This window comes from Hyla sarda, chromosome 11, assembly GCF_029499605.1.
Source record: "Hyla sarda isolate aHylSar1 chromosome 11, aHylSar1.hap1, whole genome shotgun sequence".
Lineage (NCBI taxonomy): Eukaryota > Metazoa > Chordata > Amphibia > Anura > Hylidae > Hyla > Hyla sarda.
The window spans coordinates 43,617,661-43,643,764 of NC_079199.1; the positions used below are offsets into that span (position 1 = coordinate 43,617,661).

At 42.7% G+C, this 26,104-nt stretch overlaps 1 protein-coding gene across 6 annotated transcripts in view; it reads left to right on the forward strand.

Moving 5' to 3' along the window:
- The first annotated feature begins 471 nt into the window (after positions 1 to 471).
- SNAPC1 (small nuclear RNA activating complex polypeptide 1) overlaps positions 472 to 26,104 on the forward strand; it is a 57,127-nt gene continuing 31,494 nt past the window's right edge. Inside the window, exons 1-4 of one of the 6 annotated variants that reach the window (XM_056545975.1) lie at positions 472 to 491; positions 20,842 to 20,951; positions 21,323 to 21,514; positions 23,899 to 24,058. In XM_056545975.1, the coding sequence (XP_056401950.1) occupies positions 21,390 to 21,514; positions 23,899 to 24,058 (285 nt within the window). In that variant the 5' untranslated portion in view covers positions 472 to 491; positions 20,842 to 20,951; positions 21,323 to 21,389. The other 5 variants (XM_056545976.1, XM_056545972.1, XM_056545973.1 and 2 more) reach the window with 5 other exon arrangements.

Below are 26,104 nucleotides of genomic sequence, written 5' to 3' on the forward strand. Positions count from 1 at the left end.
CCATTCACTACACTATACATTTTAGTAAGCGGAATTTCTGCCTGCAATTTCAAAGCGGAATTGCAGGCAGAAATTGCGTAGTCTAAACCTAGCCTTACAGGCTTATCTTTATAGACCTAAACAGAGTTGTGCCTATAACCCCATGACAACTCACCCAGGTGAGCACCCCAGTCTATCTAACCTTTAGCCTGTTACATTACTCTGTATAGTGTCCATTTTTATACACTGGGGGAGATTTATCAAAACCTGTGGAGAGGTAAAGTTGACCAGTTGCCCATAGCAACCAATCAAATCGCTTCTTTCATTTTTAATAAGGTCTCTGAAAGAAGCGATCTGGTTGCTGTGGGCAACTGGTCAACTTTTCCTCTTCCCCCTGTGTCCTTTTCACTAGGATCCAGTAAAAATTCAGGCCTGTAGCACATGATGGTGGTATATGTAAAATATTTAGACTACAGAGTTATCCGAAAACCTTTCCTCCTTAGATGTTTTTCGTGCGTTAACCCTTTTACCATTTCATCAATCACCTGTCCACAGGATAAAAGATCACTGCCCCCCCCCCCCCTCCCCCACACACCAATCACTAGAATTGGGGATACAAGCCACCAATCCAAGAGAGATGGTCAAGTACAACGCTTGGCTATTTCTGTCAGCCCCATAGACTTTGAAGCTGCAGTGCTCATGCATGACCATCACTCCAACTAAGGGTCTATTCACACGGCAGTATTTCCTCAAGCAAAATTCCTCCTCAAATGAAAGCCCAATAGACTTCTATAGGAGTCCACACTTCTGCAGAATTTCTGCTTGGATTCTGCACCAATTCCGCACAAAATCTTTAGAGCGGAAGAGGAATTGGGGCAGATAAGTGGAAATTCTGCTGTGTGAATAGGGTTTTTATTTTCTATAACAGGAGGGGGTGAGGAAAGCAGGACCATGGTGTAAAAGTGAGGATCCCAGCCATTTGGTCTCTATTAAAGGAGAACTCCAGAATATAAAAATTGTCCTCCATACTGCCGGAAGAAAAAAATAAAGATGTACATAACCTTCCTTCGCTCCCCCGGTAACCAACTCGGGTCTCCGCCACGATCCTCTTCCTGGTTGCCGGTGGTCGGCGAGTCATACTGCGCTCAGCCAATCACCGGCTGCAGTGAAGTCCCGACTCGGCCGGCGATAGGCTGAGCGGCAGGTGCTGGTGTAGTGAAGAACTGTGTGTCTTGAAGCGTTCTCACACTACTGCTCAGCCTATCGCCGGCCGAGTCGGGACTTCACTGCGGCTGGTGATTGGCTGAGTGCAGTATGCCTCGCTGACCACCGGCAACCAGGAAGAGGATCGTGGCGGAGACCGGAGACGGTTACCGGAGGCCCCGGGGGAGTGAAGGAAGGTATGTACCGTACATCTTTATTTTTTTTCTGCCGGCAGTATTGAGGACAGTTTTTTTATATTCTGGAGTTCTCCTTTAATAGAGACCAAATGGCTGGGATCCTCACTTTTACAACATGGTCCTGCTTTTTTCCGGTCTTTTCTGTAGGCTATTTCCAATAAACTGATTGGGACATAATTTTAATACCATGTAAGCATTTTGGGAGAATGTGGCGCACTCTGTGTGTGTGGTGTCGGGGAGACAATTTTTTTTTCTTATTCCCTTTTTCTTGCGATTACAAATGTAATTATTTTTTTACATTATAGTTCATAAAAATAGAAACAACCTACAACATCTATAAACAGCTATAATGGCATGCTGGGAGTTGTAGTTTGTGAACTAGACACAATTGCAATTTGTTTGTGTGTATAAAGCTAAAGCAGCGGTCTTCAAACTGTGGCCCTCTAGATGTTGCAAAACTACAACTCCCAGCATACCCGGACAGCCGTTGGCTGTCCGGGAATGCTGGGAGTTGTAGTTTTGCAACATCTGGAGGGCCACAGTTTGAAGACCACTGAGCTAAAGGGGGAAAAAAAAGAAAAATAACTACTTCCGGGTCTCCACAACAACGTACGTGCGTACGTCCAAGATAAGCGCAGGCGCAGTAGAGCTGTGAAGCCGGCGGACGGGATGACGTCATGGTGTCGTAGCTACAGTTTCCTGCGCGCTACTCTACGGAGCACGGTGAGTGTCAGTCCAGGACCGGGGGTACAGTGCGGGAAGTGTGATGTCATGTGTCACTGACCTTACTGCCGCGGATACAGTAGGATAGCGCAGATGTGTCACGTGTCATTGTTGTAGCGTTCTACTATTAGGTCAGATTGACAACACAGAATGAACACATTGCCCCTAACATATTACTGAGATCTGCTATACAAAGCCTACCACAGTGCCCCCATAATAGTGACATCTACAGTACTACAATACAAAGCCTACCACAGTGCCCCCATAATAGTGACATCTACAGTACTACAATACAAAGCCTACCACAGTGCCCCCATAATAGTGACATCTACAGTACTACAATACAAAGCCTACCACAGTGCCCCCATAATAGTGACATCTACAGTACTACAATACAAAGCCTACCACAGTGCCCCCATAATAGTGACATCTACAGTACTACAATACAAAGCCTACCACAGTGCCCCCATAATAGTGACATCTACAGTACTACAATACAAAGCCTACCACAGTGCCCCCATAATAGTGACATCTACAGTACTACAATACAAAGCCTACCACAGTGCCCCCATAATAGTGACATCTACAGTACTACAATACAAAGCCTACCACAGTGCCCCCATAATAGTGACATCTACAGTACTACAATACAAAGCCTACCACAGTGCCCCCATAATAGTGACATCTACAGTACTACAATACAAAGCCTACCACAGTGCCCCCATAATAGTGACATCTACAGTACTACAATACAAAGCCTACCACAGTGCCCCCATAATAGTGACATCTACAGTACTACAATACAAAGCCTACCACAGTGCCCCCATAATAGTGACATCTACAGTACTACAATACAAAGCCTACCACAGTGCCCCCATAATAGTGACATCTACAGTACTACAATACAAAGCCTACCACAGTGCCCCCATAATAGTGACATCTACAGTACTACAATACAAAGCCTACCACAGTGCCCCCATAATAGTGACATCTACAGTACTACAATACAAAGCCTACCACAGTGCCCCCATAATAGTGACATCTACAGTACTACAATACAAAGCCTACCACAGTGCCCCCATAATAGTGACATCTACAGTACTACAATACAAAGCCTACCACAGTGCACCCATAATAGTGACATCTACAGTACTACAATACAAAGCCTACCACAGTGCCCCCGTAATAGTGACATCTACAGTACTACAATACAAAGCCTACCACAGTGCCCCCGTAATAGTGACATCTACAGTACTACAATACAAAGCCTACCACAGTGCCCCCGTAATAGTGACATCTACAGTACTACAATACAAAGCCTACAACAGTGCCCCCATAATAGTGACGTCTACAGCACTATAATACAAAGCCTACCACAGTACCCCCATAATAGTGACGTCTACAGTACTACAATACAAAGCCTACAACAGTGCCCCCATAATAGTGACGTCTACAGCACTACAATACAAAGCCTACCACAGTTCCCCCATAATAGTGACATCTACAGTACTACAATACAAAGCCTACCACAGTGCCCCCATAATAGGGACATCTACAAAACAAAGTAAATCACATTGCCCCCATAATAGTGACATCTACAATACTATAATACAAAGCCTACCACAGTGCCCCCATAATAGAAACATCTACAAAACAAAGTAAATCACATTGCCCCCATAATATTGACATCTACAATACTATAATATAAAGCCTACTACAGTGCCCCCATAATAGGGACATATACAAAACAAAGCCAATCACAGTGCCTCCATTTTAGTGACATCTACAACACAAGTGACCCTATAATGTGACGTCTACAATAAATAGCCTACCACAATTCCCTCCCCCCATAATAGTGACATCAACAATACAAAGGCAGCCACAATGCCCCAAATAAGTGACCTCTACAGTACATAGCCTACCACAGTGCCCCCATAATAGTGACATCCCTAATACTACACTACATAGCCTACCACAGTGCCCCCAAAATAGTGACATCCCTAATACTACAGTACATAGCCTACCACAGTGCCCCCAAAATAGTGACATCCCTAATACTACAGTACAAAGCCAGTCACAGTGCCCCCATTATAGTGACATATACGGTACAAAGCCAGTCACAGAGCCCCATCTGATACCTGGGGGCAGTCCTAAAACCCTTCAGTAAGGACAGTGGGGCCTGTTTACTGCTCTGCAGCTGTCACTGAGCCGCCTATGACCCCCAGCGAGACGTCTACTCTTCTGGGAGTGCAGGAGATCTCCACTGTTTTAGGGACATTCTGGGAGAGTAGATGTGAATGGTTGTATATAGTCTGTATTACTATGGATTGCAGGGATGTTACAGTGCTGTAACACTGTGTAAATGTGCACAGCGCCCTCCTGTGGTGTCTTCTCATGGTTTCTCCAAAACTATAACTAAAAAAATATATATATATTGGAATCCCCTGCACAGTGCGCTGTGTCCCATTCAGGCTACTCCAGTGAAAATGTATTTTTTTTATTCATATCAATTGGCTCCAGAAATTTTTAACATATTTGTAAATTACTTCTATAAAAAAAAATCTTAATCCTTCCAGTACTTATCAGCTGCTGAAGTTGAGTTGTTCATTTCTGTAGCATGTAAAAAAAAAAAAAAAAAAGAGAAGCATAGATCAGCTCACAAAGTCTTGAAATAACAACGAGCACTTGAGCCATGTAGTCCGGAAGCACGAATGCAGGGAACCGCCTTTCCCCGATGAGAGTAGATAAATGAAGGAGAAGAAAAAAAAATGTAAACTTAACGTTTGAGCGGACGTCTCGGCGATGGGAGCCATGATGCCAGGAGTATAGAACATGACCGCCCAGGCTGCTGACTGGCTGCGATAGTTACGTGACGTTTGAGTGCAGACCAGAGGGTGACTGGGGGATCAGCACAGGATCTGGCTAGCACAGAGCTAAGATAGTGTTTCCCGACCAGGGTGCCTTCGGCTGTCCAGGCATGCTGGAAGTTGTAGTTTTGCAACAGCTGAAGGCACCCTGGTTGGGAAACACTAAGCTAGAGTCTCGCCCTAATTAACCCCTTCCAGCAAATGAACGTTTATGAACGTCCATTTTCCCTGTAACTTAAGGCAAATAGACGTTCATAAACGTCCAGTACATTTTCTATCACCATGTCCGTTGGCATGGTGATAGAAACGTCATCGCAACTGTTCTGGACAACTGACCGATGACACTATGCAGCTGGGGACCAATCAGCTGCTGATCGTATTCATTAGTCTGTCAGTTAGTGATTGACTAATGACAAGGACTTGCGGGGTTCCGGGCTAATCGGGTATCTGGTGACCCGATAGCCCGGAAAATAAGGATGATCGGAGCTGTCAGAGACGGCCCCGATCATCCTGAGGGATAGGAGCGAGGTGGCAGCTGCCACCTCGCTCCTATCCCCTGCCATTGGTCGTCAGGACAAACTGACCAATGGCAGGAGGGGGGCGGGAGGTTAAAGTTGAAATCACCGCTCTGCCTGCTCCTTGATGTCGGAGCAGAGAGGGGGGGGGGGGAATGGCGGAGGGTGTCGGGACTGGTGATCGCGACGGGAACGGCGGCGGGACCAGTAGAGGCAGCAGTAAAGATCAGCGGTAAGTGATCTTTACTGCTGCCTTCCAGGAGTTGCCAAACTGCAACACCCAGCAAGCCCAGACAGCCAAAGGCTGTCTGGGCAGGCTGGTTGTTGTAATTTTGCAACATCTGGAGGGCCACAGTTTGGAGACCACTGTGCAGTGGTGTCCAAACTGTAGCCCTTCCAGATGTTGCAAAACTACAACTCCCAGCATGCCCAGACAGTCCAGGCATGCTGTAACTTGTAGTTCTGTAACATCTGGCCCTTCAGATGTTGCAGAACTACAACTCCCAGCATGCTTGGAGTTGAAGTTTTGCAACATCTGGAGGGCCACCGTTTGGACACCACTGCACAGTGGTCTCCAAACTGTGATCCTCCAGATGTTGCAAAACTACAACTCCCACCATGTCTTTCGGCTGCCTGGTCATGCTGGGAGTTGTAGTTTTGAAACAGCTGGAGGCACCCTGGTTGGGAAACACTGAGATAAGTAAAAAACTCAGTTTTTTGCAACCAGTGTGCCTCCAGCTGTTGCATAACTTCAACCCCCAGCATGCAAGGACAGCCAAAGGGCATGCTGGTAGTGGTAGTTTTGCAACAGCTGCCATGTGAACATACAGGGTACATTCTAGGGATCGACCGATTATCGGCCGATAATCACGATTTTGGGCATTATTGGTAATTACCTTGCCGATAAGCCGATAATGCCCCGCCCCCTGCACCGTTTGACACTGTTTCCAAAACGGAGCCTCCAGCTGTTGCAAGACAATTCCCAGTATTGCCAGACAGCGATTGACTTTCCAGGCATGCTGGAAGTTTTGCAACAGCTGGAGGCACCCTGTTTGGGAAACACTGTTATAGGGTATTTTTGGTATTGGAGGCAAGTGTAATTCTTGTATCCGGGTCAATCCCATACAAATCCCTTATTTACTCCTCAAATGCGCATGGCGCTCTCTCACTTCGGAGCCCTGTCGTATTTCAAGGAAACAGTTTAGGGCCATATATGGGGTATCTCCGTACTCAGGAGAAATTGTCTAACAAATTTTGGGGGGCTTTTTCTCCTTTTACCCCTTATGAAAAGGAAGTGAAAAAAAATGTTTACACTAACATGCTGGTGTTGCCCCATGCTTTTCATTTTCACAAGAGGTAAAAGGAAAAAAAGACCCCCAAAATGTGTAACGCAATTTCTCCTGAGTACGGAAATACCCCATATGTGGGCATAAAATGCTCTGCAGGCGCACAACAAGGCTCAGGAGTGAGAGCGCACAATGCATATTTGAGGTGATTTTCACAGGATTGTCTGATCGTTACAGCGGTTCTGTCATAAACACAAAAAAAGCACCCACATGTGACCCCGTTTCGGAAACTACAACCCTCACTGAACATAACAAGGGGTATAGTGAGCCTTAACACCCCACATGTGTTTGAAGAATTTTCGTTAAAGTTGGTCGTGAAAAAAATGAAAATTTTGTATTTTTTCACTAAAATGCTGGTGTTATCTCAAATTTTTCATTTTTACAAGAGGTAATAGGAAAAAAGCCCCCCCAAATTTATAACCCCATTTCTTCTGAGTATATAAATTCCCCATATGTGGATGTAAAGTGCTCTGCGGGCGAACTACAATGCTCAGAAGAGAAGGAGCGCCATTGGTCTCTTGGAGAAAGAATGTGTCTGGAATTGAAGGCCATGTGTGTTTAAAAAGCCCCCATGGTACCAGAACAACGGGCCCCCCACATGTGACCCCATTTTGGAAACTACACCACTCAAGGAATGTAATAAGGGGTGAAGTGAGCATTTGCACCCCACAGGGGTCTGACAGATTCTTTGAACAGTCGTCCGTAAATTAAATTTATCATTTGCACAGCCAACTGTTTCAAAGATCTATCAAAGGCTAGTGGGGTGTAAATGCTCACTGCACCCCTTATTACATTCTGTGAGGGGTGTAGTTTCCGAAATAGTGTCACGTGTGGGGGGGGGGTCCATTGTTCTGGTTGCATGGGGGGCTTTGTAAATGCACATGGCCCCTGACTTCCATTCCAAACAAATTCTCTCTCCATGGCGCTCCTTCTCTTCTGAGCATTGTAGTTCACCCGCAGAGCACTTTACATCCACACATGGGGTATTTCCATACTCAGAAGAAATGGGGTTACAAATTTTGGGGGGAATTTTCTCCTATTACCTCTTGTAAAAATGGTAAGTTTGGGGGGGAAAAAACACCATTTCAGTTAAAAAAAAATTTTTTTTCATTTACACAGCCGAATTTAACAAAAAGTCAAACACCTGTGGGGTGTTAAGACTCACTGTACCCCTTGTACGTTCCTTGAGGGGTGTAGTTTCCAAAATAGTATGCCATGTGTTTTTTTTTGCTGTTCTGGCACCATAGGGGCTTCCTAAATATGACATGCCCCCCAAAAACTATTTCAGCAAAATTTGCTTTCCAAAAGCCAAATGGGGCTCATTCTCTTCTGAGCATTGTATTTCGCCCGCAGTGCATTTGACATCCACACGTGGGGTATTTCCATACTCAGAAGAGATGGGGTTACAGATTTTGGGGGGAATTTTATCATATTACTTGTAAAAATTTTTGGAGAAAACCAGCATTTTAGTGAAAAATTATAATTTTTTATTTCCACATCCAAATTTAACGAAAAGTCGTCAAAAACCTGTGTGGTGTTAAGGCTCACTGTACCCCTTGTTACGTTCCTTGAGGGGTGTAGTTTCCAAAATGGTATGCCATGTGTTTTTTTGTTTTTTTGTTGCTGTTCTGGCACCAAAGGGGCTTCCTAAATGGGACATGCCCCCCAAAAACCATTTCAGAAAAACTCACTCTCCAAAATCCCATTGTCGCTCCTTCCCTTCTGAGCCCTCTACTGCGCCCGCCGAACACTTGACATACACATATGAGGTATTTCCTTACTCGAGAGAAATTGGGTTACAAATTTTGGGGGGGATTTCTCTCCTTTTACCCCTTGTAAAAATTCAAAAACTGGGTCTACAAGAACAGGCGAGTGTAAGAAATGCAGATTTTGAATTTTCTCCTTCACTTTGCTGCTATTCCTGTGAAACACCTAAAGGGTTAACACACTTACTGAATGTCATTTTGAATACTTTGAGGGGTGCAGTTTTTATAATGGGGTCATTTATGGGGTATTTCTAACATAAAGGCCCCTCAAATCCACTTCAAAACTGAACTGGTCCCTGAAAAATTCCGATTATGAAAATTTTGTGAAAAATTGGAAAATTGCTACTATACTTTGAAGCCCTCTGTCTTCCAAAAGTAAAAACACGTCAACTTATGATGCAAACATAAAGTAGACATATTGTATATGTGAATCAATATGTAATTTATTTGGAATGTCTATTTTCCTTACAAGCAGAGAGTTTCAAAGTTAGAAAAATGCAACATTTTCAAATTGTTCACGACCTTTTTAAATTTTTCACCAAGAAATGATGTAAGTATCGACGAAATTTTACTGCTATGTTAAAGTAGAATATGTCCCAAAAAACAATCTCGGAATCAAATTCATAAGTAAAAGCATCCCAGAGTTATTAATACTTAAAGTGACAGTGGTCAGATGTGCAAAAACACTCTGGTCCTTAAGGTGAAAATGGGCTTTGTCCTTAACGGGTTAAAGGGGTATTCCGGTGAAAAACAATTTTTTTCATATCAACTGGCTCCAGAAAGTTAAAAAGATTTGTAAATTACTTCTATTAAAAAATATTAATCCTTCCAGTACTTGTCAGCTGCTGAAGTTGAGTCGTTCATTTCTGTCTGACCATAGTGCTCTCTGCTGACACATCTGTCTGTCTCAGGAATTGTCCAGAGCAGGAAAGGTTTTGTATGGAAATTTGCTCCTACTCTGGACAGTTCCTGAGACAGACAGAGGTGTCAGCAGAGAGCACTGTGGTCAGACAGAAAAGAACAGACAAATGAAGGGGAAAAAAATCCAGCTCCCAGGAAGAAAAAATTTAAACTTAGAGTTTTCTTATAACATGGTTAAAAAGACATTCTAGTAGTGGAACGTGACATGTCACTCATAAAACCAGGAGTGAAATGCTGACGCGTTTCGAGCAAGGATAGCCCCCAACTGAGGGGTTTAAATACAAAGGTCCAAATGACACAGGCCCCAATCCAGAAACGCCCCCCGGCTTCTCAAAACGGAACTAACGTTGTGACCCTTCAGACATCAGGTACGATCCACAGGGGCAGCATAATGATAGTTCAGATCAGACTCACACCCTGTTTCTTGTCGTTATAATTACGGAAGGCTGAATGTATGTATGTAGTATGTATTCACTGACTACCGCACAATGTGAAAAACGGCCAAATATATAGTCTACATATACCAAACACACATGAGCTCTAGAGAACAGGCAAGCTCCAAAATACGGGGAACACAAACAGAAACCAAAACGATGTACCACTCTACTCATGATGAAATGTAAAGATTTCTAATGCCAAACAATTTGTGCAAATTGAAAAAGTGCAGATGGAGTTTTTCTGCACATCTTCCATGGCCGAGATATTCAGATATATGCAATATCGTGGAGCCGTATAGCAAATAGGGGTACTCTGGCGGAATACTTTATTTATTTATTTTTTTTAAATCAGCTGGTGCCAGAAAGTTAAACAAATTTGTAAATTACTTCTACTAAAAAATCTTAATCCTTCCAGTATGTATTAGCTGCTGAATACTCCAGAGGAAATTATTTTCTTTTTAGAAGACAGAGCTCTCTGCTGACATCTCTGTCCATTTTAGGAACTGTCCAGAGCAGCATATATTTGCTATGGGGATTTTCTCCTACTCTGGACAGTACTTAAAATGGAGAGAGGTGTGAGCAGAGAGCACTGCGCTCGTAATGTCAGCAGAGAGCTTTATATTCCAAAAAGAAAAGAATTTACGCTCCCCTCCCAAAGACTAATGGGCAGGGTGTGACATCATGAGGGCGGGGCTATGACTTCACGAGTTCCCGACTCCAACGTTCGGAACAGTTTGTTCCAAACGCTGAGCAGTGGAGTACCCCTTTAAGTTTCCGGCCTGTGCAGCCTATGTACTGCACAGTGTTGTGGAGTCGACGAGTCTGAGTTGGACGAAATTTGGGGTACCTGGAGTCGGAGTTGGCAAAAAATACAGAGACTCCTACTAAATTTAGATTGGAATAAAAAAAAGCAACCTTAAATGTCCCAATTCACAAAAAGTTATAATTAATGTCTTCTCTACTGTAAGAATAAAGACCAATGCATGCAGTGCCTCACATAACCGCAAAATGAACACGTTAAGTGACCGTGAAGAAGCATGCTTTTCATGTGCTTCACTATATGGCACGCAACGCGCAATTTGGAGCGGCAATACTTATACTTTCCATAGTGTTGTGTTCTTCTGTTACAGGGAACCCATTGGTAACCTAGCCTCTCACTGATAAGGATTAAGTAAATATGTTTTTTGCGGGATTAGAGACACTTATAAGTTAAGGGAATGGAGGGTCAATAGTTCAAGATTGAAGCTGTAAAGCTGCTGCCATTCAGCTAAGGCTATAAAAACTTGTAAACTCCGATTGTTAGCTTAAACTTTAAACATGACTATGGGATTCTACTAGGGAAATCATGTTTTATAATAAATGCCCCTTCCTGGATCCTCCCACTGCCCTATCTTCAGCAGCAGATCAGCACACAAAAAGGAGAAGGCAGCAGCTTCTGCCCAACTACTTCTCTCTGCTAGAAGAGCTTAGAAGAACTTGGTGGAACAGCTTCTTGGATTCAACTGTAAGTGTTTATATTTATTTTAAAACCTGCATGCCTGCTTGTCTGTATGAGGGAAGACACGTGTACATGTTTCTGGAAGAAACTGTCTATCCTAGGTTTGTAAGTGTGGTGCAGGGATGTATGAATGTTTATATATATAGTGCAGATTGTTTTTATGCTCTCAGTACTAAAATGTAGGCTCTGTGTTGTATGTGTGTGTGTGTGTGTGTGTGTGTTCAGTACATGTCTGTGCATGTTTTTCTGTATAGGACAAATCATGTCTAGGTTTAGTGCTGGGATATATAGCTTATTTGTTTGTTTAAAGCCATGTACGTACAACTTACAAAACTGTGTATGTTGATATTAAAAATCTAATTATATGCCAGTTAGTATAACATATTTTATATTTTAGGGAAAGAGGCATCCTAAACAATGGCAAAAAGACTGCTAACCACAAACACGACAAAGTCTACTGTTAATGAGCACTTTGCATTATCAAGTGATGGAAAACATTATGTATTAGAAAAGATGGTGGTGAAAAACAATGTGATGCAAACATTAGCAGTTTCAGTGGGCCTGATAAAAATGCACCTACAAGAACATCAAATTTGAAAAGACACTTACAGCGTTTTCATCCCAAAATGTTAGAAGCCGTGAATGAGAAAGATAGCAATGAAAACATTGCATCTACTTCTGTGACAAAAAAACGTTCAGAAATCTACTGGAGAACAATCACGAATAAGAAAATTCTTTATATCTGACAAAGTTACCATAAGGATGACACCAGAAAAATTCAAACACCACATTATTGAAATGGTAGTAAAGAATAGTGTACCACTATCCTTCTTTTCACAGACAGCCTTTTTAGGCCTAAATGGAGAAATGGCAAAAAAAACTTGGTGTTTCTCTGGAAAGTACAGTGACCCCTCGACCTACGATGGCCCCGACATACGATCATTTCAGCATACGATGGCCTCTCAGAGACCATCGCATGTTGAAGGCAGCATCAACATATGATGCTTTTGTATGTCGGGGCCATCGCATAAACGGCTACCGGCAGCGCAGACTTCTTCAGCTGCTGCCGGATAGCCGTTTACGGTGCCCCGTGTGGTCCGCTGACGATCACTTACCTGTCCTCGGGGCTCCGGACCGTCCTCTTTGGGATCCTCTGCATCGTCGGCGCTCTCCATCGACGTCTTCAAATAGGAGCGGCGTGCGTAGCGACATGATGGAGGCGACGGAGAGCGCGGATGCCAGGGAAGCAGAGGCCTTGCCGGAGCGTCGGGTACACCTCGGGGACGCGGCGACAGCGATGGGCGGTGACATCCCGGGCAGTGGTGATGAGCGGTGACGGTCCGGAGTGGCGGGGACAGGTGAGTACAACTTCCTCTAACAGTGGTCTACAACCTGCGGACCTCCAGATGTTGCAAAACTACAACACCCGGCATGCCCGGACAGCCGTTGGCTGTCCGGGCATGCTGTGTGTTGTAGTTTTGCAACATCTGGAGGTCCGCAGGTTGTAGACCACTGTCCTATACTTTACATTGCACGGATCCCTCAACATGCGATGGTTTCAACAAACGATGGTCCGTTTGGAACGGATTACCATCATATGTTGAGGGGCCACTGTATAAGGAAACTTATAATTGAGGAGGCCAAATGTAAAAAGGAAGAACTACAGAAAGTTCTGAAAGGACGTTTTGTCTTCCTTAAAATGGATGCATGCACACGTCACAGAGGCAATTATTTCGCTATTAATGTTAGATTTGTGGATGAAAATAACAAAACAATAACACGGACCCTCGGATTAAAGGACACTCAGGCACATCACACCAGTGATTACCTTCAGAAGTTAGTGGACGGTGTTTTAGAAGATTTTGAAATAAAACAGATTTTATGTGTTGTAACAGATAACGCTTCTAACATGTTGAGCACAATTGAGAAGATGAACGTAGATGAAGAAGGTGACAAACAGATATTAGAGTTAGAGGAAGACAGCTCTGCAAGTATTGGAGAAAGTTTAGAAACTGAAGAGACTGTTAACATTTTTTTAGACCACTTTGTTGAAGAAGCATTGAAGCTTGCTACTATTCATCATATGCGATGTGCTGTCCATACACTGCAACTTGCCATAAGAGATGGATTAAAAGATCGCCATGCAGCTACACTAATTGGCAAATTACGGCAAGTAACTGTTGCAGCCAGGGCCCCGAAAACAGATGCAATTTTGAAAAGACGTGCAGGAAATGGAGCCATTTTGGATCAAACAACTCGCTGGGAAAGCACTTATTTAATGGTGAAGCGTTTGCTTGAATTTAAAGACTTCATAGAAGAAATGGACAATGAAAATCTTGCATTAACTAAAAGCCAGTGGACACAAACAAAAGAGCTGGAGAATCTTCTTTCTCACCCCTTCACTGTCACCAAGAGGTTGCAATGTGACGATCTAACCCCGGGTAAATTCTTCTTAGAATGGAAGAGCCTGTCATATCGCCTGAACAAAAATGGAGGGTTAATAGCTGAGGGCATTGTATCTTTAATGATGAAAAGAGAGAGTCTTTTGCTGGAAAATGAAATCCTGTTAGCGGCTATTTATGTCGACCCAATGAGCCGACTCTTGTTGAACAGACTGCTACTGGGAAAAAGGCCCTCGATGATGTAGCAGTTCGCATGAAGGGATTACGACCTGAAATACCTTCACAGGAGGATGAAGTTCTTTTAAGCAATATTGGTAACTCAGGATCATCTTCTTCAAATGAAGAATTAGACTTTGATTCCTACTTAGACAAAATGGAAGTTGCTAAAGGAAAGCAACGTCGCATAAGCGTTACAGAACCAGTAAATGTCCAAATAAAAAAATTCCAACAGGAGTTTTATAAAGCACTAAAAGTTGAAAAGTATGATCACTCATCAAAACTTACTGTTGAAGAAGCCATCGTTGTTTCTCCAGAGATCGTTAGTGATGTGGCCAGAATAGTTACTGCAATGCCACCCACCCAAGTCAGTGTCGAAAGATTATTTTCAGCCCTAAAAATAATAACATCTGACTTAAGAGCCTCTATGAAAGAGGATCTGGCAGAGGCAATTCTCTTCCTTTAGAACTTTACATTGAATTGATTTGCATTTGCTAAGCCTATAACGGCATTTCAAGATTAATATAAACCATTTCTAGGTTTTACAGATTTTGTTTTTGGTTCATATAGATAAGCTTTGTTTTTGTTCTAAAACAACCAAATAATGTGGTTTGTATTTTTGAACTGGTAAAGTTCCTGTTCCTGATGTTTATGCCTGCTGCTACTATTCAGCCACTTGATTAATTAAATTAATAAAAAAAAATATATTAAAACTTTGTTGTTTTCATTGTGTTTGTCTTTTGCTTAAACTGTTTAATACAGTAGACTGTTGGCTTCCCAGCCAGTAGTCCTGTGGTAATGACAGGTATGTTGCCTTTCTTTCATTCAAGGAATGTATAAAATACATTTGCATATTAATACAGAGGAGTCGGAAGTACAAAAAACGTCGGAGTCGGAACATTTATCTACCGACTCCACAGCCCTGTTACTGCAGATTACATTCTCTGCAGGTGACGCAAAATACCACATGTTCTTGATCACAGTTTAAGGAGCTTTTTACAGGGGATGTCACCTGACGAGAGGTCAACATAAAAGTGCACAAATTACATCGGGTGCGACTACACTTATGATTCCCAATAGTATGTAGCCACGTGGGAACCGATTTGTCCACTGGAAAATTGCTGGGCAAAGTATACTGCCCAGAGATTGTGCCCTTTTGGTAACACCTCTTACCCCACCAGCCAACAACTTGACCAATATGTCATCTTGCATATGGAATATGACACAGGAATATGTCTCAGAATTATAGTTTTGATTTGATCAAAATTGCGACTGAATGGGGTTGTGAATGTGGGAGTGAAAAAAGACACCGATTGAGCCTGTTTTTTTTTTTTTTTTTTTTTTGGAAGAAGTGGCTACAAGGTATTCTCTAGATTTTGCATCTGCAGTAGATTTTGCCCTTTTCAGGGTGGCACTGTTGTAGCCTCTACTACTTCTAAGTCTGTTTTTGATGTCCGGGCTCGACTGCTGGTAAAATTCCCCCTTGACAGCCCATTCCCAAAAAATGTTACCCTCATATTATCGTCATTTTTTAATGATTATAGTATAATTCATATGCTTTACTTTCCTCTATAACAGGCCCCTGTTACTCTCCCTATCTACCCAGTCCCCCAATTTACAGGTGACGTCTTCTCTAACCGGAGTTGTTTACTTTTCTTTTCTTCACGATCTGGCCTAGACCGCCATTAAGATTTCTCCCATACAAGACTTCTCCACAGAACCAGCCAAACAAACATTTTAGGCTTTTCTGCAGTACAATACCCACCTATTTACAAACTCCCCATGTTTATTTTCACACACAGTAATAGAAGATGTGCTTCAAAACTCCATCTGTACTTTTTCAATTTGTATGAATTGTCTGTTATTAGAAATATTTACATTTCATCATGAGTAGAGTGGTACATTGTTCTGGTTTCTGTTCGTGTTCCCCGTATTTTGGAGCTTTCCTGTTCTCTAGAGCTCATGTGTGTTTGGTATATGTAAACTATATGTTCGGCCGTTTTTCACATTGTGCGGTAGTCAGTGAATTAGTGCTGGGCGATATACCGGTTCATACCGAATACCGTTTTTTAAAAATTCTGTACGGTATGAATTTTTTTCTATACCGCAATAATGCTGCACCTGTGGATCGTACCTGATGTCTGAAAGGCCACCACGTTAGTTCCGTTTTGAGAAGCCGGTGGGCGTATCTAAATTGGGGCCTGTGTCATGTGGACCTGTGTATTTAAACCCCTCAGTTGGGGGCTATCCTTGCCATGACTAAGAGCTTATGCTCGAAACGCATCAGCGTTTCACTTTGTTTTATGAGTGACATGTCACTTTCTGCTACTGGAATGCCTTTTTAACCATGTTATAAGTAAACGTTAAGTTTACATTTTTCTTCCTGGGAACTGGATTTTTTCTCCTTCATTTGTCTGTTCATTTCTGTCTGACCACAATGCTCTCTGCTGACACCTCTGTCTGTCTCAGGAAATGTCCAGAGTAGGAGAAAATTTTCATACCAAACCTTTCCTGCTCTGGACAGTTTCTGAGACAGACAGAGGTGTCAGCAGAGAGCACTGTGGTCAGACAGAAATGAACAACTCAACTTCAGCAGTTGATAAGTACTGGAACGATTAAGATTTTCTAAAAGAAGTAATTTACAAATCTAGCTAAAAATGTGTATAAAAAATAAAATAAAAAAAACGCAGCACACGAAGTGTCTTCAGTGCAAAAAAAAAGCATCTAGTTTATTCCATCATCAGTAAGAAAAAGTGAAACCCCGGAAGCGTGCTCCGGTAAATTTCTTGTGATCCAATGAATGATGGTAAAGATCGTCGGGTTTGCCAATACTGGGGTACAGGTGATAGAGATAGATAGATAGTGATAGACACGTTTCGAGATACTCATCTACCTCTTTTTCAATAGCAATTTTGCTATTGAAATAGAGGTAAATGAGTACCTCAAAACGCGTCTGGCCTCTATCACCTGTACCCCAGTATTGGCAAACCTGACGATCTTTACCATCATTCACCGGATCGCAAGAATTTTACCGGAGCATGCTTCCGGGGTTGTACGCATCCCACCTGCCAGCGGACGTCTCCCCAGTGAAAACCTTTTTCTGGCAACCAGGCTCCAGGACATTGCTGGTAATAGGCACAGTCTATTGAGCACCGGGTGATTATGTTCTGTTATTCTCGCTATAAGTCTTTTGTACATGAATGAAAAATCGAGATAAAAGAACTTTTTAAGTGCAATTCCCAGTTGTATGTCTATTTGTTCATTTATGGTCTATTGTGCTCAGGAAACGGAGCCCTGAGAAAAGGCATAGGGAAGCCACCCAGCTGGTGCACACCTGTGGTCTGACTATTTTGTGAAGTTGATAAAGAGGCACAGTGTGCCAAATCCACTCAAAACTTTACCTGTGCCGCGGTGGTAGAGTGGTCCGCATTTGACGGGCCTCCAGCGCTGCAGAGCACTGCCTCATGCACCCAAAGGATTACATTTAAGAGACTATCTATATCCCACTCACCAATCTCTATCCCTGTGCCACCAGGGTAGAGTGGGATACACACAAGGAAACCCCAGCGCATTGATTTTAACCCCTTACCAACATGCTGCCGCATGCAGTATCCTGACCAGATACGAGCTATACAGAGACATTGGTACTCAGACTATTTGTAATCAACCATACAAGGCACGATCTCCATGCATACATCTATAAGTGCTACAGACTATTTGCCACACTGGGATACCAGCACTTTTTACCTTTGTATATTATATGTCTATTTTATTTTATTTCAGTGTATGAATATTTTATACATTCACTACCTTGCTTATGGCGGTGACTGGTGAGTCCGATGTAAGGGCCCTACAAAGGACACCACAACACTATCATTGTAATAATAAATTGTTTAAAATTAATTCACTGGATCTACATCATTTTTTACATATATTTTATATACACCCATTTATTGGTGACAATCAAGCCCAGACTTGAGGAAAGTGTACCCCCACTTTTTGCATAATTTTCAAATCTGTTTAACTTTCTGGAGCCAGTTGATATGAAAAAATTGTTTAAGGTGAGACTAGGGCTGCACGATATATCTCAAAAGCAATCGAATCACGATTTTTGCTTTTTGCAATATAGTGATACGGCCCCGCAGGAAAACTTGCGATTATCTGCTTGGGCCGGCCAGAGCTGGTAAAAACAAATTTAAGTACTAAAAGTCAGTGTTTCCCAACCAGGGTGCTTCCAGTTGTTGCAAAACTACAACTCCTAGCATGCCTGGATCGGCATAGGCTTTCCCGGCATGCTGGTAGTTGCAGTTTCACAACAGCTGGAGGTTCCCTGGTAAAAAAAAAAAAAACACTGAGCTAAGTAAAAGGGCGCAGGGAAAAAAAAAAACCTTCTGCTCACCTACTCCCAGTCCCTGCAGATGCCGTTTCCCTCCGTGCGATCCGGTGTCTCCTCTTTACCATACAACTAGTAGGACCTTTCCCTTTTCAGCAAATCACTGGCCGCAGTGGTGTCGCGTGTCAAGCCAGTGATTGGCTGATGGGGAAAGGTCTTTTTTCGGCAGCAAACACACTGGGTTTACCGGATCCGGTGGGAGGAGATTTGAAAACCGCCTGTGAAACCCAGTGTATTGCTGCAGTCGAAAATGTGATTGGGGGGGGGGGGGTAAATGTGACAGGGGAGGAATGTGGGGGGGGCTGGAGATTGTGACGGGGGGGGGGGGGGGGAGAATGTGACGGGGGGAATGTGACAAGCGGGAGGGGAATGTGACAAGCGGGAGGGGAATGTGACATGGGCGGGGAGAGTGAGGCTGAATTGGGGATCATCAAAGGATCGGAGAGGAAAGTATTAGGCTAAGTCTCCACTTGGATTGAATTTTTTTGCAAAAAAGCTGCAACAGCCGCATGGTGTTTTTATTTTATAATTTTTTTTTTTAATGAAAAAAAAAAAAACGCCACAGGTCAGTAGGGATTTATGAAATGCTATACTTACTTGCCATTTTTCGGCAATTTTGCGCTCAGTAGCAGTTTTTCAAAGTTGCAGCATGTTGAGAGTATGGTATTCCTTCTTTTTGTCAAAAAATTAATAAATATTGGAGTTTCTTTCCCAAAGAAGTCTGTGACCAAAAATGTCATGTGGGTTCAGCTTTTTTTCTGGTGTTTATTTTTTTTTATTTAATTTTTTTATCCATCCCCACCATTTTTTTCAATAGAAAGCCTTGAGTCACATGATGAAAGAATCACATGACTTATTTTAAGGAATGTGTACTTGCAGGAGGCTCGGTATCAGTCAGCAGAGGATGAGCACATCACATAGGTGTATAGCGGAGGATGAGGACATCACATAGGTGTATAGCGGAGGATGAGGACATCACATAGGTTTATAGCGGAGGATGAGCGCATCACATAGGTGTATAGCGGAGGATGAGCACATCACATAGGTGTATAGCGGAGGATGAGCGCATCACATAGGTGTATAGCGGAGGATGAGCACATCACATAGGTGTATAGCGGAGGATGAGCACATCACATAGGTTTATAGCGGAGGATGAGCACATCACATAGGTGTATAGCGGAGGATGAGCACATCACATAGGTGTATAGCGGAGAATGAGCACATCACATAGGTGTATAGCGGAGGATGAGCACATCACATAGGTGTATAGCGGAGGATGAGGACATCACATAGGTGTATAGCGGAGGATGAGGACATCACATAGGTGTATAGCGGAGGATGAGCACATCACATAGGTGTATAGCGGAGGATGAGGACATCACATAGGTGTATAGCGGAGGATGAGCACATCACATAGGTGTATAGCGGAGGATGAGCACATCACATAGGTGTATAGCGGAGGATGAGGACATCACATAGGTGTATAGCGGAGGATGAGCACATCACATAGGTGTATAGCGGAGGATGAGCACATCACATAGGTTTATAGCGGAGGATGAGCGCATCACATAGGTTTATAGCGGAGGATGAGGGCATCACATAGGTGTATAGCGGAGGATGAGGGCATCACATAGGTGTATAGCGGAGGATGAGCGCATCACATAGGTGTATAGCGGAGGATGAGCGCATCACATAGGTGTATAGCGGAGGATGAGCGCATCACATAGGTGTATAGCGGAGGATGAGCGCATCACATAGGTGTATAGCGGAGGATGAGCACATCACATAGGTGTATAGCGGAGGATGAGCACATCACATAGGTGTATAGCGGAGGATGAGCACATCACATAGGTGTATAGCGGAGGATGAGCACATCACATAGGTGTATAGCGGAGGATGAGCACATCACATAGGTGTATAGCGGAGGATGAGCACATCACATAGGTGTATAGCGGAGGATGAGCGCATCACATAGGTGTATAGCGGAGGATGAGCACATCACATAGGTGTATAGCGGAGGACATCACATAGGTGTATAGCAGAGGATGAGCACATCACATAGGTGTATAGCGGAGGATGAGCACATCACATAGGTGTATAGCAGAGGATGAGCACATCACATAGGTGTATAGCGGAGGATGAGCACATCACATAGGTGTATAGCGGAGGATGAGCACATCACATAGGTGTATAGCGGAGGATGAGCGCATCACATAGGTGTATAGCGGAGGATGAGCGCATCACATAGGTGTATAGCGGAGGATGAGCACATCACATAGGTGTATAGCGGAGGATGAGCACATCACATAGGTTTATTGCAGTCTGATGACATTCTGTTTTTCATACCACTGATTGTTGTATAATATTCTTCTTTGTAGTTAAATCCGGGACATTATCTTAGTTTTGGATCTACAGCTTCTGCCCTATGTCCAGAGATTTGTCTCCACCATGATTATCCCATCCATTAAAGGATAAGCACTATTATCTGGTAAGTAACTATATCGATAGACTTTTTCTTAGTGAGAAAAAAATAAAAACTATACACCAGTGTTCTCCATAATGGCCAAAGGCTGTCCGTGCATGCTGGGAGTTGTAGTTTTGCAACAGCTGGAGGCCCCCTGGTTGGGAAACACTGGTGTAAGGTGTATGGGCAGCTTTACACTCCACCAGCAATAGCCCTGAAGCTTTAGGTTTCATGCACACTGCTGACTACGGCTCTGTGTTGTTGTACATGGCTGATGTCTCAGTATTGAAGCATCAGGCTGTGGTCCAGTAAACATTTCTCAGCATAGAAATACATTTATTATATATTACTGCTGAACTGTTGTCTGTCTTTTTTTTTTTTTTTTTTTTTTTTAGAAAGTTAAAAAGAAGATTGAGTAGAATAATGTTCAACTCACAACGTGCATTCTGAAGAGACCACAACATGGATTTTCCAGGTATTAAAGAAGACTGTGAGACCTTCCTTGGTTTGTTCCAGGCAACCGACAGTGTGCGCTTTGAGGAATTTTTATCGGTATGGAAAGGGATCAAATTTAGCACCATATACCAGTAAGTCTATATGTTGTTTAGTAATACTGTAGTGATATGTAGTAGAATATTACCTTAAAGGGGTACTCCAGTGGAAAGCATTTAAATCAACTGGTGCCAGAAAGTTAAAGGGGTACTCCGGTGGAAAACTTTTTTTTTTTCAATCAACTGGTGCCAGAAAGTTTAACAGATTTGTAAATTGTTTCTATTAAAAAATCTTAATCCTTCCAGTACTTATTAGCTAATTAATACTACAGAGGAAATTATTTTCTTTTTGGAACACAGAGCTCTTTGCTGACATCACGAGCACAGTGCTCTCTGCTGACATCTCTGTCCATTTTAGGAACTGTCCAGAGCAGCATGTGTTTGCTATGGGGATTTTCTCCTACTCTGGACAGTTCTTAAAATGGACAGAGATGTCAGCAGAGAGCACTGTGCTCGTGATGTCAGCAGAGAGCTCTGTGTTCCAAAAAGTATTCAGAAGCTATTAAGTACTGGAAGGATTAAGATTTTTTAATAATAGAAGTCATTTACAAATCTGTTGAGGGCTGCCCAGGAAAAGGGGGTATAGTTCCCAATATTTGAGTCACGTGGAGACCTAAAGCTGGACAAAAGACACTCTACAAAGCCCTACAAACTTGCCATGATTTCATTTTTTGCATGTATATAAGACAACCTAGGTAAACAAAAAAGACAGTATTAGATTATATAATTTAAAGGGGACCTGTCATCACTTTCATGCTGCCTGAACCACAAGTCATCATGGCGATCCCCAGCAGCCTTGATTGATAGATCTATCTCTGTTTGGACATACAGTCATGGCCATAAATGTGTGCACCCCTGACATTTTTCAAGAAAAATAAGTATTTCTCACAGAAAAGGATTGCAGTATCACATGTCTTGCTATACACATGTTTATTCCCTTTGAGTGCATTGGAACTAAACCAATAAAGGGAGGAAAAAAAGCAAATTGGACATAATGTCACACCAAAAATGTGCTGGACAAAATTATTGGCACCCTTAACTTAATATTTGGTTGCACACCCTTTGAGAAAAATAACTGCAATCAGTCACTTCCTATAACGATCAATAAGCTTCTTACACCTCTCAGCCGGAATGTTGGACCACTCTTCCTTTACAAACTGCTCCAGGTCTTTCTTATTGGAAGGCGCCTTTTCCCAACAGCAATTTTAAGATCTCTCCACAGGTGTTCAATGGGATGTAGATCTCATTGCTGGCCACTAAGTGCTTTGTTGCCATCCATTTCTGGGTGCTTTTTGACGTTTGTTGCGGAATCTGTAGGCGCTATATAAATAATATATATATATATATATATATATATATATATATTTTAAATTATAAATTATTATTATTATGTTTGTTTGGGGTCATTGTCCTGCTGGAAGACCCAATAGAGATTAGCCCATGGAGATTAGCTACAGTGCCATGGGTTGCAAACTTCTTGATAATGTTGCTCACTGTGGACAAAGGCAAATCTAGATCTCTGGAGATGGACTTGTAACCTTGAGATTGTTGATATTTGTCCACAATTTTGGTTCTCAAGTCCTCAGACAGTTCTCTTCTCCTCTTTCTGTTGTCCATGCTTGGTGTGGCACACACAGACACACAATGCCAAGACTAAGTGAACTTCTCTCAGTGAAATGTGATTTTTTTCCACAATTTTGAAAGGGTGCCAAAAATTTTGTCCAGACCATTTTTGGAGTTTGGTGACATTATGTCCAATTTGCTTTTTTTTCCCCTCCCTTTTTTGGTTTAGTTCCAATACAAACAAAGGGAATAAACATGTGTATAGCAAAACGTGTTACTGCAATCCTTTTCTATGAGAAATACTTAATTTTCTTGAAAAATTTCCGGGGTGCCAACATTTACGGCCATGACTGTAGGCAAGATCAGTCAAGACCAGTGGAACCAAGAACTGCCCTGATGACTCATGGTTCAGGCAGCATGAAAGTGATGACAGGTTCCCTTGTTCTCTACATCTACAGGAGTTACGGATAGAGCTGTGCATACATACATACATAGGACATCTATGGCATATCCTGTGGAAATGGTATAGATGTCTATGATGGAAATGACCCCTTTTAACTCTTGTCTGTTCCCCATTTAGACAGGGAAATGAAACCTTAAACAGCTCCAAAATAAATGTGTCTCAGCTCCTTCCATCGGAGGAAGAACAACTCTTGGTGGCAGCTCTCCAATATTGCGGTTACAGTCATTTGTCCTGATTTTATTATCTTGTATTTATTGTAGTTTTTAAGTTTTTTGTACATAACTGAGTTTATTGCATTGTGTATGCTATTCTGTACTTGTGCGTTGAATAGACCATTGATTCCTCTGTTCTGTTCTCCATGAACAGTAAAATTATTCTCTTCATTCTTTTGCAGTGGTGGGATGAGGAATCTGGAGTGTAACACGTTCACAAGGGAATTATTTTCAGTTGCTTCAACCTATTTCCTTCCGCCCTACACGTTTCAGATCAGAGTGGGTGCCATGTACTTGCTGTATGGTCTATACAACACTCAGCTGTGTCAGCCCAAACAAAAGGTACCATCATTATACTTATATACTGTGTCACACAATATTTACTGGCCTTCATTGTTAGCTCTGCGACATGATCTGTTGTTAGAGACCATGGGGGGTATTTATCAATTTTGCCTGTTGAAAGTTTCTTTTTACCCTTTTTTTCACTTTGGTTTTCGTGGACATGAACCAAATTTATCATTTGGTGCAAGTTGTTAGTCATTTTGTGAATTCGGGTAGAAAACAGACATGGTGCACATCTACAATCTTGTATAATGATCTGACTGCTTCTCAGCATAATCTCAAAAACTAACAGGTTGTTAGTATACATTTTTGATCAAAAAGTACAAGCCCACTCGCCACGTCAAGGCCACCTATTTAGAGTGGGTCCCTAATGTCCCTAGCATAAAATGGCGTAGCACTGGGCGGCGACCATCACCACCGCGACACCAGTGCCCACAGGGGGGGGGGGCGCAATGACCCACTGGCAGAGCGGCCCCAATGCCACTCAAACCAGTCTATGGGTCGCACCTCCCCGCAGACACGGCGCCATGGCAGCAACGGACACCGCACAGCACCACACCAGTGTGAACAGGGATGTAATAGCTCACTTACCAAGCTCTCCCAGTCAGACTGGGAGGCTGCTAGGAAAGAAATGGCCCTTGTGTAGCTAACTACTACTTATATAGGGTTGGGCTGAGGGGGTGGGAAAGAGTGCAGCACATGTTCAAACAAAAAAAAGGAGGGGATAGAAAACACAGTGTGAATTCGGGTAGAAAACAGACATGGTCGCACATCTACAATCTTGTATAATGATCTGACTGCTTCTCAGCACAATATCAAAAACTAACAGGTTGTTATTATACATTTTTGATCAAAATGTTAGTAATTTTGGCTCAAATGTTGAAATCAGCTGTTCACCGCGCCTTTTACACAGAACTTACTACCACAGAGGACGCGTATTTTACGCTGTAGAGCAGCCATTTCGGAGTCCCTCCTGCAGTATATCAGCAAGCGCCATGAGTTATTTTCTTTTGTGGGGATTATAGCCACCATGTGAAATGGATTTTATTTTCAACTTGAGTAGTTTTTTTTTTGGTTACTTTAGTGCAGTGGTCATCAACCTGCGGACCTCCAGATGTTGCAAAACTACAATTCCCAGCATGCCCGGACAGCCGTTGGCTGTCCGGGCATGCTGGGAGTTGTAGTTTTGCAACATCTGGAGGTCCGCAGGTTGGAGACCACTGCTTTAGTGCTTTACCTTTCCTGAACCTGTGTGGCCATCTCCAATGCTGGCTCAACGGAGGGTGAAGGTTCCCCAGGATAGTATTGAGCAGCCCCTTTTTAATGTATTTTGACACCTTTTACATTTTCTGACATTGCTAAGTGTGTTTTCCAAGTACAAAATTTCTTGGCGGTGATTTGCGCCAAAAAGACGGGATTTGCGCCAAAGATCGATTGGCGCAAATGATGAATTACTGACTAAAGTTGAAATCACACACAGGACCGTGTGATTTTGAGAAAGTTGTAAAAATGACAGTGGAGAAGATGCGCCAAACTTGGCAAAAAGACACTGCGCCAAAGTATTGCACCAAAGTTACGTTAAAAAAGACACATAAATCCTTTGATAAATACTCCCCCCCCCCCCCCCCCCATTTGTTTATGTGTGTTGGAATTTTTGTTTTATTGTTTTTTTTAATTTTTTGTGTGAAAAAGGTGAAATAATCTGCCTAGTGTACTATGAGCAGATGGATCTGTGGTTACCAGAAAACTATCAACGAGAAGGGTAGTTGGTGCGGGAACATTCCATTAAGACTTCTAGTTTGTGTAACTAGTCTGACAACCCTGAAACTACTGTTGTACTGTGCGGATCACTGTGGTGGGGTCACATGTCAATGCAAATGAAGCACTGCATTGTCCCTTCCAAAATCAATGGGCTGTTAGCATAATGCTCACATATAGTACGTCCTCAGAGAGTGATACATTTTTAGGAGGTCACTCTCTCCCTTCTGGGGCGCCTTAGTACCTAAAGTGTACCTAAACTTTTTAACAAACTTTTGACATGTCATG